At 40.2% G+C, this 14,081-nt stretch overlaps 1 protein-coding gene across 2 annotated transcripts in view; it reads right to left on the bottom strand.

Moving 5' to 3' along the window:
* Positions 1–9,058, bottom strand: part of LOC120501440 (follicle-stimulating hormone receptor) — an 81,318-nt gene extending 72,260 nt beyond the window's left edge. For both annotated transcript variants that reach the window (XM_039707703.1, XM_039707704.1), the window contains exon 1: positions 8,844–9,058. In XM_039707703.1, the coding sequence (XP_039563637.1) occupies positions 8,844–8,998 (155 nt within the window). In that variant the 5' untranslated portion in view covers positions 8,999–9,058. The remainder of the gene's footprint in view (positions 1–8,843) is intronic.
* Between the last annotated feature and the right edge of the window lie 5,023 nt (positions 9,059–14,081).

Genomic DNA, 14,081 nt, shown 5'->3' with positions numbered 1-14,081 from the left:
CCCACAGAATTGGATACCCTTTTACAAAGGGTCTGGCCCTCAAAAAATGCCTATTGGGCTACTAAATGCGATAGCCTAATGTGTTTGTACCATGTGATGGTGAAAAAAAGAAATCAAAGCTTATGCTGAAGGTAAGCCCGAAAATCCAAACCTCTCACAGCCAAGTGTAGGCAGGTTGTTACAGTAGAGATTATTCCTAAGCACATGACATAGCACAGAATATGAAACCATTAAAAGGCTTCCAAAGGTGTGTCCAAAAGAAAACCATTATAATTCTTATATAATGAGAATTATATATGCCTCCTTCTCAGTGAAGAAAACCAACCTCAAATAACCACATATCACTTCTTCCCATCCCATGCTCCTGGTTTTGGGGAAAAGGGACAGGCAGAGGATCCCTCCTACCATTATTGCTCTCTCATCTCAGCCTGGGCCATTTTAGGAGTTACAGATATAGATCCACACTAGTGTTTTCAAATCTCATCCTCTTTGCCCAGGGCCAAACTGGTGTAGGAAGAAGTTAAACACAGAAACCCTGTGCACATACACAGATGTGGGCACAGTTCTTGGGGTAAGATCTGGTTTTGGGGTAAGAGGAAGGGAAGATGGCTTTATGAGTATCCCATGGTATCCCAAAGTTTTAGAACATAAATATAGGACACCAGAAAGATCTCCCAAGGAAACAAGCACCACTTTCTTTTTCAATCTTCACCTAGACCATCCAGTTCTTCATTGCATACTATTTCAAATAATAATAATAAAAAAAATCTTCTGATCTCCATTTGCAAATATATTCCTCCCTAGCTCCACTCTCAAACAAAAGATGAATGAAACACTAAAATCTTGGATTTTTTCCCCACTGCATGTTTATGCACACAGTGTTTTTGGAAAATCACTGAAGATTCAGAGATTCCTGACTAATAAATATTTACAAATAAATTCCAATTAACTGGCTGTATTTGGACAAGGATTCATATCAGAAAGTACCTCCTCATGTATGTGGATATGGGGAAACTTTATGTCAATAGGACCATTCTCAGAATCATGCTCCATAGGCACTCACAAAACAGAATTTCCAGGCAAATATGTTAAAATGATGACTAGTAATAGTATTCCTGAATAGATAAGAGAGCGAGCAGAGCTGAAAGCTTCAGCCTGCAGCTCACCCAGTGGGTAAATGGTTAAAATTGAGGCTGTCCTATCTATAGGGAGATCTGAGTATGTTACATTTAAGGATGCAGCATTATTTAGTTAGTCCAGGCAAAGAGGGAGGCTCAGCAAGCTCAATATACTTATGAAAAGCAAGGATTTGTTCAGCTGAGCTGGGTTGGGGGCTGTTTTCTTTTCACTCAGACACATATCTCCCTCTGCATATAATAACAGTCTGTAAGTTCTCCTCTAGCTACCCAGGAGCCAATGATTGTAGGTGGCATGATAAGGTAATGGGATATAAAAAGCATCCCTACCTTCCAGGCTGAGCTCCTGAAAGACCTAAGGATAGTTGGAGGAAAACATCCAGCAAAAGTAAACAAACCACAAGCTTTTCTGACCCTAGACCCCCAAGATCAAAGAAATTAGACCTGAGTAAAAGGCAAAAATTGGGCTCCTTATTACAGTCTACGTGAGACAATTACAAGAAATAATTTTCTATACTCTTACATGAAATCCATGCTTGGTCTGACCTATAATTTGAAATAAACTTCATTTTAATGACTTAAATTTCACTGCTAATAAGAGCAGCCCAATCAAACCACAGGCAAAGTGTGTGAAATAATTTACAGATTTTGTCTGAAAAGGTCAAGGTCTTAAACAAAGAAAAGTGTCTTTCCCTACCACAGTGCTTGCCCCTCACTGTGTAAAACTAATAGACTGCTATGAAAAATAATACCTGTCTTTTGTGCCTAAACTATCCTGTTTACTGGACACACACACACACACAGAGACACACACACTCATTCCCAATCAGCTGCTTCTAAAATGAACAACACATGGCTGAGAGAGCTCCCCATTGCCAGATGGTGAAAATGAATGGAGCTCTTTTCACTGAAGTTAATGAAGCCATGACAATTTAAATTAACTGTGAGCCTACCCCAATTATATTTTAACTTGCCTGCACAAGGACTTGGGAAAGTTAAGCAGAACTAACTAAACTAAACTGCCAAAAAGAGAGGAGAGAGTGAGGCATGTTGAACTCTGCATGGGTTTCTTTGCTCCTCAGTTGGATGTCTCACAGGTTTGCTTATCTTTCTTTGGCAGATAACTCTGCTTGCCTCTGCAGGACCCCCTCCTGCACACACACTGCTGGCAGTTAGAGCAGCTCTCCCTTTGGGATGTATATTCTTATAATCTCTCCTCTGAGCAACTCCTTTCCTGCTTTTGTGACATTCCTCATCCATTCTCTTCTGTCACCCTTGTTAAACTCTCACACAAGCAGTGTTTCCAGTGACATGTCAGCCTGATGAGACCCCCTCAGCATCTGCAAAGAAAACCCTGGAGGTGCACAGCAGACTTGTTCCTGCTGGCTTATCAGGTGGCGCATTTTGTGTGTGATACTCTTCCAGAGGAATGTGATTTGCAGCTTTTAAAGACACGTCCCACTAGGCATCTCTTCTCCAGAAATCATCTCATAAGTTTATCTTGGATTATCAAGTATTTGAGAAGCTTTTTTTTTATTTTTTTTTTTATTTAAGTGGCATGGCCTGCAATATTGAGGGCGATAATAAGCTTTACTCTTCAAGACTGCAATGCTTATATGAATCTGCTAAGTGTCTGATCTAGAAAAAAATATTAACCCAAATTCCCAAGATGCCATGTGTAAACCTGACTGAGGAGCTGAAAGCACAACTGCATGGACAAAACAAGGATAACAGATGAACTGGCCTGGCTTGGTAGCTCTTACAGTACAGCAGCTTGTACCCTGCTGGGTCAGAGCATCAGTGGCACCCACACACATACCCCTGTCTGCATCCCTGTCCTCATAAATAGCCTCAGCTCCCTATGTGAGGGATGGGAAGGCAGCTCATTGAAGCTGAGACTGAGCCACATAAGCACTTTAATGTCACTCAAACTCGTGAAAGCATTTCCCTAGAGCTCTGACTATGCTCTGCTCTCCCAGCTAGCAGCAGTCATCTTTGAGTGATACTCAAAGGATTCCTTGTGCCAAAGTGTCCCTGCATGGGATGAGGGATGGAGTTAATACATTGTAGTATTAGACACGAGAAGGCAACAAAGTCTGAAATACAGTACTTTACTTCTGCAGAGTGAAAACTGATGAGTTGTGAGAAACTGTTGTAAGGGGAGTAAATGAAGCTAGGAAATCATCCATACTGTTGAAGTGTTTAGCCTAACATACCATTCAGAGCAAAGGAAATTAACTGCTGTGTGACACCAGTGTATTCATGACTCCTCAGATCTGCTTAGTGATTCATGTTCTTGTTGGAGAAGCAAAAGACAGACCTCCATCCTACTCTGCAATGTCCCTTAGGCTAACCAGCTTCCCCATTTTTACCACATTTTAGTTTAAAACTACTAATTTCAGATCTTAGTAGGGCTTTTCTTTCCTGCTGTGCCTCAACACTAACCGGTATTTACCAGATCCCATCTCATGAATAACATTACTGACAAACTCTCCTGGGTTTTTAACTATATTAATGACTTGAATGGGGAGACACAAGATGAAGACACCATATTTGAGACAGGAAAATGTAACTCCTACAAATGACTACTTTAATCTTCCAAACACTTTAGAAAAACATTTATTATTATCTCATTCACTAGGCATGTTTTGATTCTTTGTAGGAACCGAACCAGAACATATCTAAAACGTCTAACAGAGAGGCTTGATTTCAGGACGTGGAGCTCATTAGCCCAGGAGCCCATTTTACCTGATTTCAGATGTGTGGGGATGTGACACAGGCTGGTTTGTGTGTGTGTGCCTGTGTATAACAGAGACTGCTGGAAAAAAAAAATTATACATTGAGAGAATCTCTCTGTACCTGGCCTCAGTGAAGAGCATCAGCTTGGTACCCTCCCAAAGCTGCATGCAAACAAAATCAAGTCTTGGCTTTCACTGTTTCCCTGCAAAAAGCTCAGTGATTTAGCAAGTAATTGAATTTTAAGTGAATGCACTTTCATTTCAAAGATATATTTTATACATACATACATACATACAAACATATGTGTGTATATATATATATACACAACTATACATCAGACTTGGCCATACCAATCTCATACATGCATCAAGCTGCAGACCCTATAAGTAAGGTGAGAGCCATGTGCAAGTATTCATTTATAGCATCAGGAGTAAGCCAGCAGAGTACTGCACTGCAAAGCAGTTTCCATTGTGTGCAGTGTAACTCCTTGTGTTCAAAAGCTCCTGGAGGTTTAGAAATTGAATGTTTCTGAAATATTTCTGTAAATATATATATATCTTTGGTCATTTATACCAGCCAAGGGTCTGTCCTGCTGAGTTTATTATCCTTTTGTGTAATTTTCTTCTGTTTCTTTCTCTTCCTTTCTTATGACCTGCCTATTTCTTTTTATCCTCCCAATTAAAATGTCAAATACAGAATCCAGCCTAAGCATTGGACCACTGCACTGATATACAGACAGCAATCTTACAGCAACTCTGTGGATTTCTGTTTCAAAGTAGGAACTGATCATAAATTCAGGAAGAGAAGAATGTAACCCTAACAGATGCAAAGCTGGTTTGAATTAAAAACTAAAATAATTAAAAAGGCTTTAGTCAGCATGTAATACATTTTCAATATGCTCTGCTGTGAAAACATTCTCATCTCATTCCTGAAAAAATGTGGGTTTATTGATTGACTGTATGATTTACCACCACAACACAGAGACTTCAAAGCTTCATGGGTCTTAATTTTGTTAGTTTACTTTATCCTCTCACACCTTGCCTTTCTTAGGTTAAGGTCAGTCCATCAGTATAAACACCCAAGCAAGAAGTGTAGCTGTTTGCGGGTTTCAGTGTAATTTTAACTCTAAGTGTGAAAGAATAAAGAAACATCCTAATTGCAGCTGTCAATAACAGTGTTGCAGCTACAATTCACATCATTTGCAGCTTCTGTAGCTGGGAAGTACATCTGACTCCTCAGTACACAACACAGGACTTGCTATTTCTAGGCAGCTGATGTTTTAGTGCTCAGACATCTACTCAGCCTTGACTTGATAGTCTAAAGTAAATATCCTTGAGCAATTGTAAAAAAACACCTATGCAGCAAGCAAGTAAAAAACCCTGCTGTTTATAGTTTGCAGATGCTTGGGAGAAAACACTCTATATAACATAGCTCTAAACTGCTCTGACAATGGCTAAACTGCCTCCTAGAATCATGGAATCATTATGGCTGGAAAAGAACCCCCAGATAATTGAGTCCAACTGTGAAGCCAGCACCATCTTTTTCAGCGCTCAACCATGTCCCCAAGTGCCACATCCACAACACTTATAGGGATGGTGATTCCACCACTTCCCTGGGCAGCCTATTCCAATGCCTGATGACTCTTTCAGGGAAGAAATTTTTTCTAATATTGAACCTAAACTGCCCCTGGCACAGCTTGAGGCCATTTCCTGTTTTCTTGTTACTTGGTGCTATCCAAATATTTCTGCTTAAAGTAGTTTGTTAAATCTTAAGAAGGATCCCTTCTGAGAATGTTTATTTCTGTTTGCATTACAAAGCAAGACCTCTAATGAAAAAATGAAATCCTACTGAATGCTGATGATGGATTACAAAACTTGACACTAGATTTTAAGGCTGGAATAGATTTTCAAGGAGCAAACTGCCTGCAGTTGCTACTGAGTTACTCCCGCCTCTCTTCATCTGAGGCAAATAATTGTTAATACTTGACACTGGTGAGCCTACATTTCCCATCTGAACTGCTGGTCTCCAGTTTCTAATGGATTGACTCCAAAGTTGTAAGTCAGAGCCATCTCTCAGGCATTTTGGTATGTACAAAAAATACCAAAAATTCTTCTATCCAGGCAAAGATTATAAAGCAAAGCAGCTAATTAACCACAGACTCCCCTGTAAACACTCAGAACATGTCAGCTGCAGAATGCTTGGAAATCTGCAAAAAGCAATGGACAAACCAAGCTGTGATTATCCTCTGGTGAGATTTTGGCCTGTAAGTGAAAAAGTAGATGTGGCAGAAATTAGGGTGATGGAAGCATGTGTATTCTGATCCCTGCTCTCTTTCCACGAGGTGAGTACAAAATGAAATCACTCACCCTGAGAGTCTACCAGCCTTCCCTGTGCAACACTCTTGCTAAAGCAGATGCTAATCCAGCCAGGAACAAACCCCTGTCTCATGCACCACACTGCAGAGCTCAAGTTTCCCTGGGAGCCTAAGCTCTCTCTGTTGGGAAGCCAACCAAAAGAAATCCCTCACAGCAGCACGTGTTCAGGACCAGCACTCAAACACTAAAAAATAATGACAATTAAAAAATTCAGCAATGGCAAAAAGATAATTGTTAGAGAGGGCCCTATTTTTACCTTTATCATGAGTTTTCCTACCAAGTGTCAGAGCTGGCTGCCACATGCCAGTGTCCCAACTTCAGACACAGCTGTAGTGAAATAGAAACACACAGCAAAGGAGGAAGTGCTTGAGGCTGATCAGGCTCCTGTTCTCACTCTAAAGCATTCACCAGCATGCTATTCAACATTTTTAAGGCACTAGGGAAGGACTCTAAGATAACTTAGGAAAGCTATCAAGATCACATAAGGGAAGGTGAAGAGCTGTAAGTGTACTGAAGTGAACCCCCCTCCTTTATATTAAATAAAACCAGACTGCATCCAGACTCCCAGAATGAGCTCTTAAGTGAAAAAAGTACCTTGCAGGAGCTGTGTGTAGCAAAAAGTCTCTGCTTGTGTCCTGTACAGGGTTCTTAGACACCACGGCCTTCTGTGCTTAAGTTGGTACATTGATCAAAAAACTCATTTCACCCATTATGACTTTTTGAGAAAACATAAAGCAAGATTTTCCTGCTGCCAGAAGTGTACCTGCAGTGTCATCTGGAGCAGTAAAATCTATTTTAGTCACCTGAATCACCCCACTGGGCACTCAGTGGAGAGATGCAGAGGAAAGCATTTTTCTAGAGTTCCCCTTTGATCCTGAAGGAAAAATCTAAGATTTATTTGTCACTTGATAGCTCTTCAGCTAATGTATCTGGCTCTGGTAATGCTAAGGTTTGGTATATTCAAAGCTACTCTAGGAAGTTTTCAAATTTTTAAGGCATGCTGAAATCAGTCCCAGGGCTATACTGATGGAATGGGACCTGAATTACTTCTTGAGAAACCAAAAGCTGGTTTATTTTGAGAAAATGAGAAGAGAGTCAAGTTGAGAAATTCTAAATCCAGTATTTGCACAGCACTGGCAGAAGAAAGGATTTGTTTGCTGTTTTCAGTCACACTAATGTTGCATTCTGCCTGTTTCAGAGAATAACACTCATGCTAAGAACCCACAAATTAGCATCCTCAACAAACTCTTGAGAAGTTAACAAGGAGAAAACAAATCCCATTTTACTAACAGGTGCTTTTCAGTGATACTCTACTTCTTTGCAGAAATAATTAAAAAATGCTCTTGCTTAATCCCTAGAAGGCAGACCTTAACTCTGTAATCTAAAGAAACAATCAAAGCAAAATTAAACAAAATTAGCTGTACATGCCTGGAGCACAGTTCACTCAGGATTTAGATGACCTAAATCACAGATGGATTAGTTTTTCCTCTAGTTGTGAGAATGATTTAAACTTTTACTGACCTTTTGTGGTTAATTCAGACATTTCTCTCAAGTTTTCACTGCAGTCTGCTTAGTCAGTGAGCATAACAACTCCTCCTTCTGAAGAAAACAAAACTTCTGCCCTAGGAAAACTGTGGCAAAATAACCATGGATATACTGTGGTGTGTAAAACTGGGATGGGGGTATATTTTTCTAACTAGTGACACATCATTCTTCATTGTATCCTCCCTTCAAACTTCCCACTCCAGTTATTATCCAAAGGCTTCATCCAGGACTACTCCTTTTGGTTTTGCTTTACATTGTAATAATGCCAGATGTCTGTGAGGGTGTTGGCAAAGGGTGATATTTGCCTTAAAACTATCAAAAGGAAAACAATCACTTGCAGTTAGATATTTTCCATTGCACAAGCTCGTTTGCTTGCCTGTGCTACTGACACAGAAAACAGCTGCCACACACTATGGCTCATGTTACTTTTATGAAAAATAATGAGAAGCTTTAAGATAGAAAAAATCCCTCCTCTATCTTCACATTGTTCACTCTCTCCAACCACAACCACGCTGCTCCTCTGGTGGAGGAGGATCCCTCTCTGAATGTTTATCAGAGTCCTTTCTGCAATGCCTTTGAGATTTCAAAGGGAAAACATTAAGTTGCTTCTTGGCAAACAAGCACAAACCTTTGGAAAGCTCCTGCAGTACAAACAAACACTCATCATCGACTTGTTTGGGGCAGACAAGTTGCTCTGCACGTTCCGACAACACTAAAGCAAAGCTGTAAAGAAAGCTTAGACTTTATGCTTCAAATTACTGTCACAGCACCAAGGATGCTTGTTTCAAATTTAGCCTGCACTTTGTATTATAAGATGCAAAATCGTTTCTTAACAGAGATTTTACAATGAGCACAAACAGAGAAATGGAGAGGAGTTTCAAGGTGTAATTAAGCGAGCGTCGCAGGAAGGGCTTTGCTCTGCAAACAGCTGGCATGGAGTCTCCCAAGTGACTCCCTGCAAACCTGACCTTTGGCTTGCCAAGCAGCAGCTCGTTTGGAGAGCCAGCCACCAGGCTGCTGCTCCCAACCACTCCCGTTCCCCACTTACAGCTCGGTGGTGTTGGCAGGGATGTCCCGGGGCACCTGGAGCACCTGGCTCTCCTGGCAGATGAAGACCCTGCCCAGGCAGCGGCAGGCGTGGTGCTGGCATCCCAGGCAGCCCGCCAGGAGCAGCAGCAGCAGGCAGCCGAGGGCTGGAGACATCTCTGCCCTCACATCTGTGCCCGTCCCCTTTATCGGAAAGGGAAGAACGCAGAGACCTCCCAGGCCAGCTCCCTGGATGGAAGATCCGCCCCAAAAGCTGGGACAAACCATGTGGCTCTTAGGGGATGACTTCTCAGCAAGTTTCACTTCATGACCCCAGATTCCTTATGGCGTTGGAGTGGGGATAGAGAAGAGCAATGCTGATTTTTCATGACACAAGTATTTTGCATTTCAAGTGGTGTTGAAATCAGGGGGCCCAGCTGTACTAACCAGGGCCTCTTTTAATATGCTGGGGAAAGGCTCTTCCTTCTCAGCTACACTACTTTTCATGTCTTTCTTGGTGAGACCAAGAGACAACAAAGCATTTTTACTTTCTACAGCCCAGACACTTTTGTCCCTGAAGGAGAAGCATTCTATTTATGGCACTATTTATGCTCCCATTCACGGATCCAAGGACCCCTGCTTTTGTATTTCTCCTAGGCAAAAGTAAGGTGGTATTATTTTATATAGTCTACTACACGGGGTAAAAGCTCTATAGACTTGAAGCCAGAGGTAAATAATGCCTTTTTTCTCACAACTGTGATTATTTTTCATGCAGTTGCTGATTCATCTCCTTTTTTCTTTTGGCACCTGTATTGGAACCCAAACAGAAGAAAATTCCACAACCCAAATTGTCCCTGTGGACTGGTAAACTAATTTCGTCATCTAGAACAGAAATCCCAGAAACATTGCCAAATGACTATTTGTGACACAGCAGGAGGAAAACAGCCTAAAGAATATCATCAGAAGGCTTGGGTGTTGAATCTTGTCTTTGAGTCCCTATCTGTTTTGTTTACTTTTTTGATTGAGCTAAATTATCTCACTACAGATATTAATCCTTGAGGAAGGGACCCTGTGAACTCTTTGCTGTCACTGAGTCAAGATGCACCAGGCCATCTCCTGGAACCAGAGCTTCTCTACGAGACAACTGAAAAGAGCGTTTTGACATAAAGGTTTTTTTTTTGTGTGTGTGTTTTTTTCTTTGTGGTTTTTTTTTTTTGAGTGTTTTGCTTGAGTGTTTTTCTTTTAAACTCTAAATAGCTGTTTCAGACACACAGAGCTTATAAATCATGTGCATTTTAAGTAAGTGAGGGAGCCATGGGTGATTCTGGTGAACCTGACTCACATTTAATCCTTCCCATTGCTTGGAAGGATTTCTTAATCTTGTTAAAAGCTGCTGTTAGCTTTTTTTTCATAGTTTTTTTTTAAATTGTTGGGGTTTTTTTCTTTCATAATCAAGAAGCATTAAAAATGCAATGAGACAAAAGACAGCATCTTTGCTCTGAACTCTGTGACCAAAAGTTTCCATCATTCTCACTTTTAAAACATGCCTCATAATATAGATATTTCTAAAGGGAACTAATTAAGATTTTTTAAAATAATTACAATAATTCTTAAATTTAAGACTTATGCCAGTTGTACCAAATATTTGTTATTTTCTCCCCAGTCATTTAAGCCTACTCAAGATGAGAACTTAGATTCACATAGAAAAAAAGTAAGGAAAAATAATGACAATCTTTTTCTAACAATGGTAGGCTTATAACAAGTTGTAAGAGTATTCTTACAGTTGTATGTGTTAAACAGAGTCCATTTTTCTAAGCTTCATGAGAAAGACAGTGACTGCCAAGAAAAAAGAATTTCTAAAACCTTCCTGACTGACTTTTTCCTTATCTCTCTGTCTTCCCTTTTCTTTGAAAGATCAAAAACCTACAAGGTCTTCTGAAATAAGTAAAACCTTCAGTCACCTTCTTCCTCAATGGGATGAAAACTGCAGAATTGCACCCTATGATCAAACAAATTCCTATTTAGTTAAATTTTTGCTGTGGCCCACTGAAAGTTGGAATAACGACACACTTCAGGATTTAAACAAATGCCAGGAAGACAAATCATTTAAGGCTTTTGGGATTTTGTCTTTTCAATACAAAGTCCTTAACTCCTGCAGTTGTAGACTAAAAGCAGGCTGAGAAAATCTCCACAATACGAAATGTGAAGTTTCAGGCATATAAAAGGTAGAAGAGTATTTGGATAAAAAGGAATTTAAGTTGTATCTCTTCGTACTGAAATATATCAGTATAAATGGTCATGTTATAGAGATGAAATGGATAGTAATATTTATGATATGGTTGAAAAAGTAGTAACATTCTCTGAATGTCAAAACAATTTTCACTGATATGAAGACATCACAATTTGATTAACTTTGGGATTCATATAGCAAACCACAAAAGTTGTTTCAAATGATAGCAATAATTCTTCTATATAAAAAAGTCAGGAGATAAAAAAAAAATATCACAACAATTACAAGGGATTTTTTTCAATTAATTAGTGGAAACCAAAACTATAATAAGTATGTTAGATTTTAATACAAGTAGTAAAATAGAGATATTTGAAAACATCAGGTCAGGCTCAGTAGAAAATCATGAACATAATGAACAAATATTGGAGGGAGGTTGTCTCCTTTCCATTTTTGTCTGGTGAGACCATTTTATCAGTACAGTACACACTGCTCCACTTTCACTTACATCAGTTAAGAATGAGATGACAATTATTAAATGATATAAACCCCTTATCCAGACTGCAAGCTTCTCTTGTAATACTGCAGAGATAAGATTTTGATGGAAATATGCAAGTATCATTACATCCAATAAAATCAGGCCAGTATGCTAAAGGGAACTGACATTTCATTCATATTGGAACAAGCACTAAATCAGGACCACACGAAAACTCCCTGAGGATACATGAACATTCAGAAGGATCTCTGAGTTGTTTTAAACATATGATTCAAGCTCTTAAAGAATAGATTCTGGTGTCTATTAATGTTTTGAACTGGGAAACTCTGTCCTATTTCTGCACATGACTGTCAAATGGCACAGAGCCACATCAGCTTAGTCCACTGCACTGATGAAGCAGCTGGTGATCCCCTCACTCCCAGTTCAGGAGCATAGTTATCTCTTCTTGGGAAGAAAATTCTTATAAAAGAGGGGAATAAAAAATCCTGTTATCTTTCTGTGGAATTTGCACTCCCAAGTCATTCCTGAGAGCCGGATTGGAGCTATGACCATGCCTGAAAACCCACAGGACCTGTTGCAGGGGACCACCATCAGAGCCTCATGTGCTAGGAGCAAGCATGCACTGTCATTGAGATTCATGCTGTTGAATGTGTAAATGCAGAGATGATGGTGCTTTCAGATATTTATGAGAGCCTTATCTTTGCATCCATTTGCAGAAGAACTATGCTCCAGCTGGCAAATTGGTCTTGAGAGTGTAAACTGTTTTCCCGAGTAAGAAAACAGAAATTTCCCCAAATTGAAGCACTGTAGCAACAGAGATGCAATTAAGTAAATTATGACAGATATTCAATGGTGATGTTACAGATTATGAAATTAGGTGGTGTTTGAGACAAACAGTTAATTCAAGGTTATGTAGAAAACAGGGGATCTTTTTAAGATGGTTGTTAGGGAGTCTGGTTGATAAGAATGGCCTCTAAAATCAGCACTGGCCTCTAAAATTAGCTCTGGTTGAATTTTGCAGAGCCAGAGGAACCAAGGGGATCTGCAGACTCCATCCTCTGACCAAGCAGCCGTGCCTGTCCTGGACCATGCTTTCACCTGGATGGACAAAGTTACAGTGGGAAATAAAATGAGCCATCCTACCTCTCTCTTGCTTGCCCTCAATAAACTTGCTTCAAAGACAGCTCTGAGCCCTTTCACTGCAGTATACATGTGGCCAGGTCAGCACCTAAATCCAGCTGTTGGATGTGTGGGAGCAGCTCTTTTCCTTAAGGCAGGAGGGTCACCAGGTGCTGAGTGCATCAACCTACAGGCAAGCAAGTTCACAGCAGCATCTGCTTGTGTTTCTCTCCTCTGAAACACAGCATGACAGCTAATTAAGTAAATACTGTTTCTACTGATGTTTCCCAGCCTCAGAACTCTGTTTAATTACTGAATGCCTCTTTATCAGTGGTTTTGCTTAACAATAAGCATTCTCTAAGAATGTGTAGGTAAATCAATCACCTGCATGAACAGATGACATAAAAAACACATCCAAAAGAGGTTCATCCTTTCAGAGTAGATATTTCTTTCTCTTTTGAGGATTTCCAGCACAGAGTTTCTCCCTGTGGCTTTACAAGCTGAAATAGCCTCTATTGTCCTGACTGCTATGTTATGAGAAGAAAAAGGTGTTTTCTGTCCAGAAAAGCTGGCAATGTTAGCTGGAGCAGATCCTAAAAGGAAATTAGAGGAAATTACTAAAAAGGACTTTGACACATCTCATATTTCACTTTTGTGAATGACCAACATGGGTCTTAAAACAGCAGATCATTGAGGCAAACAGATCATTGACCTGATAAAAATGTAATGTTTTAGAGCTTTCCAGAAACAGCCATTCTGAACAGAATATTTTTAGCTTCACCTTTTCCTGTGAATGGGGATTATTTTTAAATACATTTGAATGGACAGACTTTATGTGTGCCCTCGGTGCCGAGAACATAAAACGATAAAGTAGCCTAATAAAAGCAATATTATTGCTCTCTCAGTTCCTTTAGCCATCTGCTCACATGAAACCTTAACCCCAAATCGGAGTGGAGCTGAGACAGTAAATCAGCCACCAGAGGGAGTGCATTGACTCGGGAATAGAGCACACACGTGTAAGGCAAAGGATCAGAAATTGCATGGAATTATGCTCATGACTATTTCCTGTGGCTGTCTGACTCTTGACTTCACAACTGGGCTGTGATGAGTTGCTCCCTTGTTAAACTGCACCCCCACAGAGGCCAGAGCTGTGCGTCACATGGAGCTGTGGCCAATGCAGCAGTAAGCACTGCACCGTGGCTCTTCCCTCCTGCTTGAAGACGAGTTGGGATCTTGTGTAAACAGTCCTACCTATCTATTTACCTCAGGAAGGACATTGCCCAGCATAGAAAGGTCTCAGAAACTTCTAATTTTTCTGCTGATACTTCTCATGAGCTTGTGCTATGGACTGGGGGAGCAGGGGAGTTTTGACTTTCTTTATTTCACTCTGCCCCAATACTTTTATAGCCTTGATGGCT

Source organism: Passer montanus, unplaced genomic scaffold (genome assembly GCF_014805655.1).
Source record: "Passer montanus isolate IOZ18808 unplaced genomic scaffold, ASM1480565v1 scaffold2, whole genome shotgun sequence".
Classification (NCBI taxonomy): Eukaryota; Metazoa; Chordata; class Aves; order Passeriformes; family Passeridae; genus Passer; species Passer montanus.
Note: the sequence above shows the minus strand (reverse complement) of the source record. Positions and strands in the feature narration are given on the sequence as shown.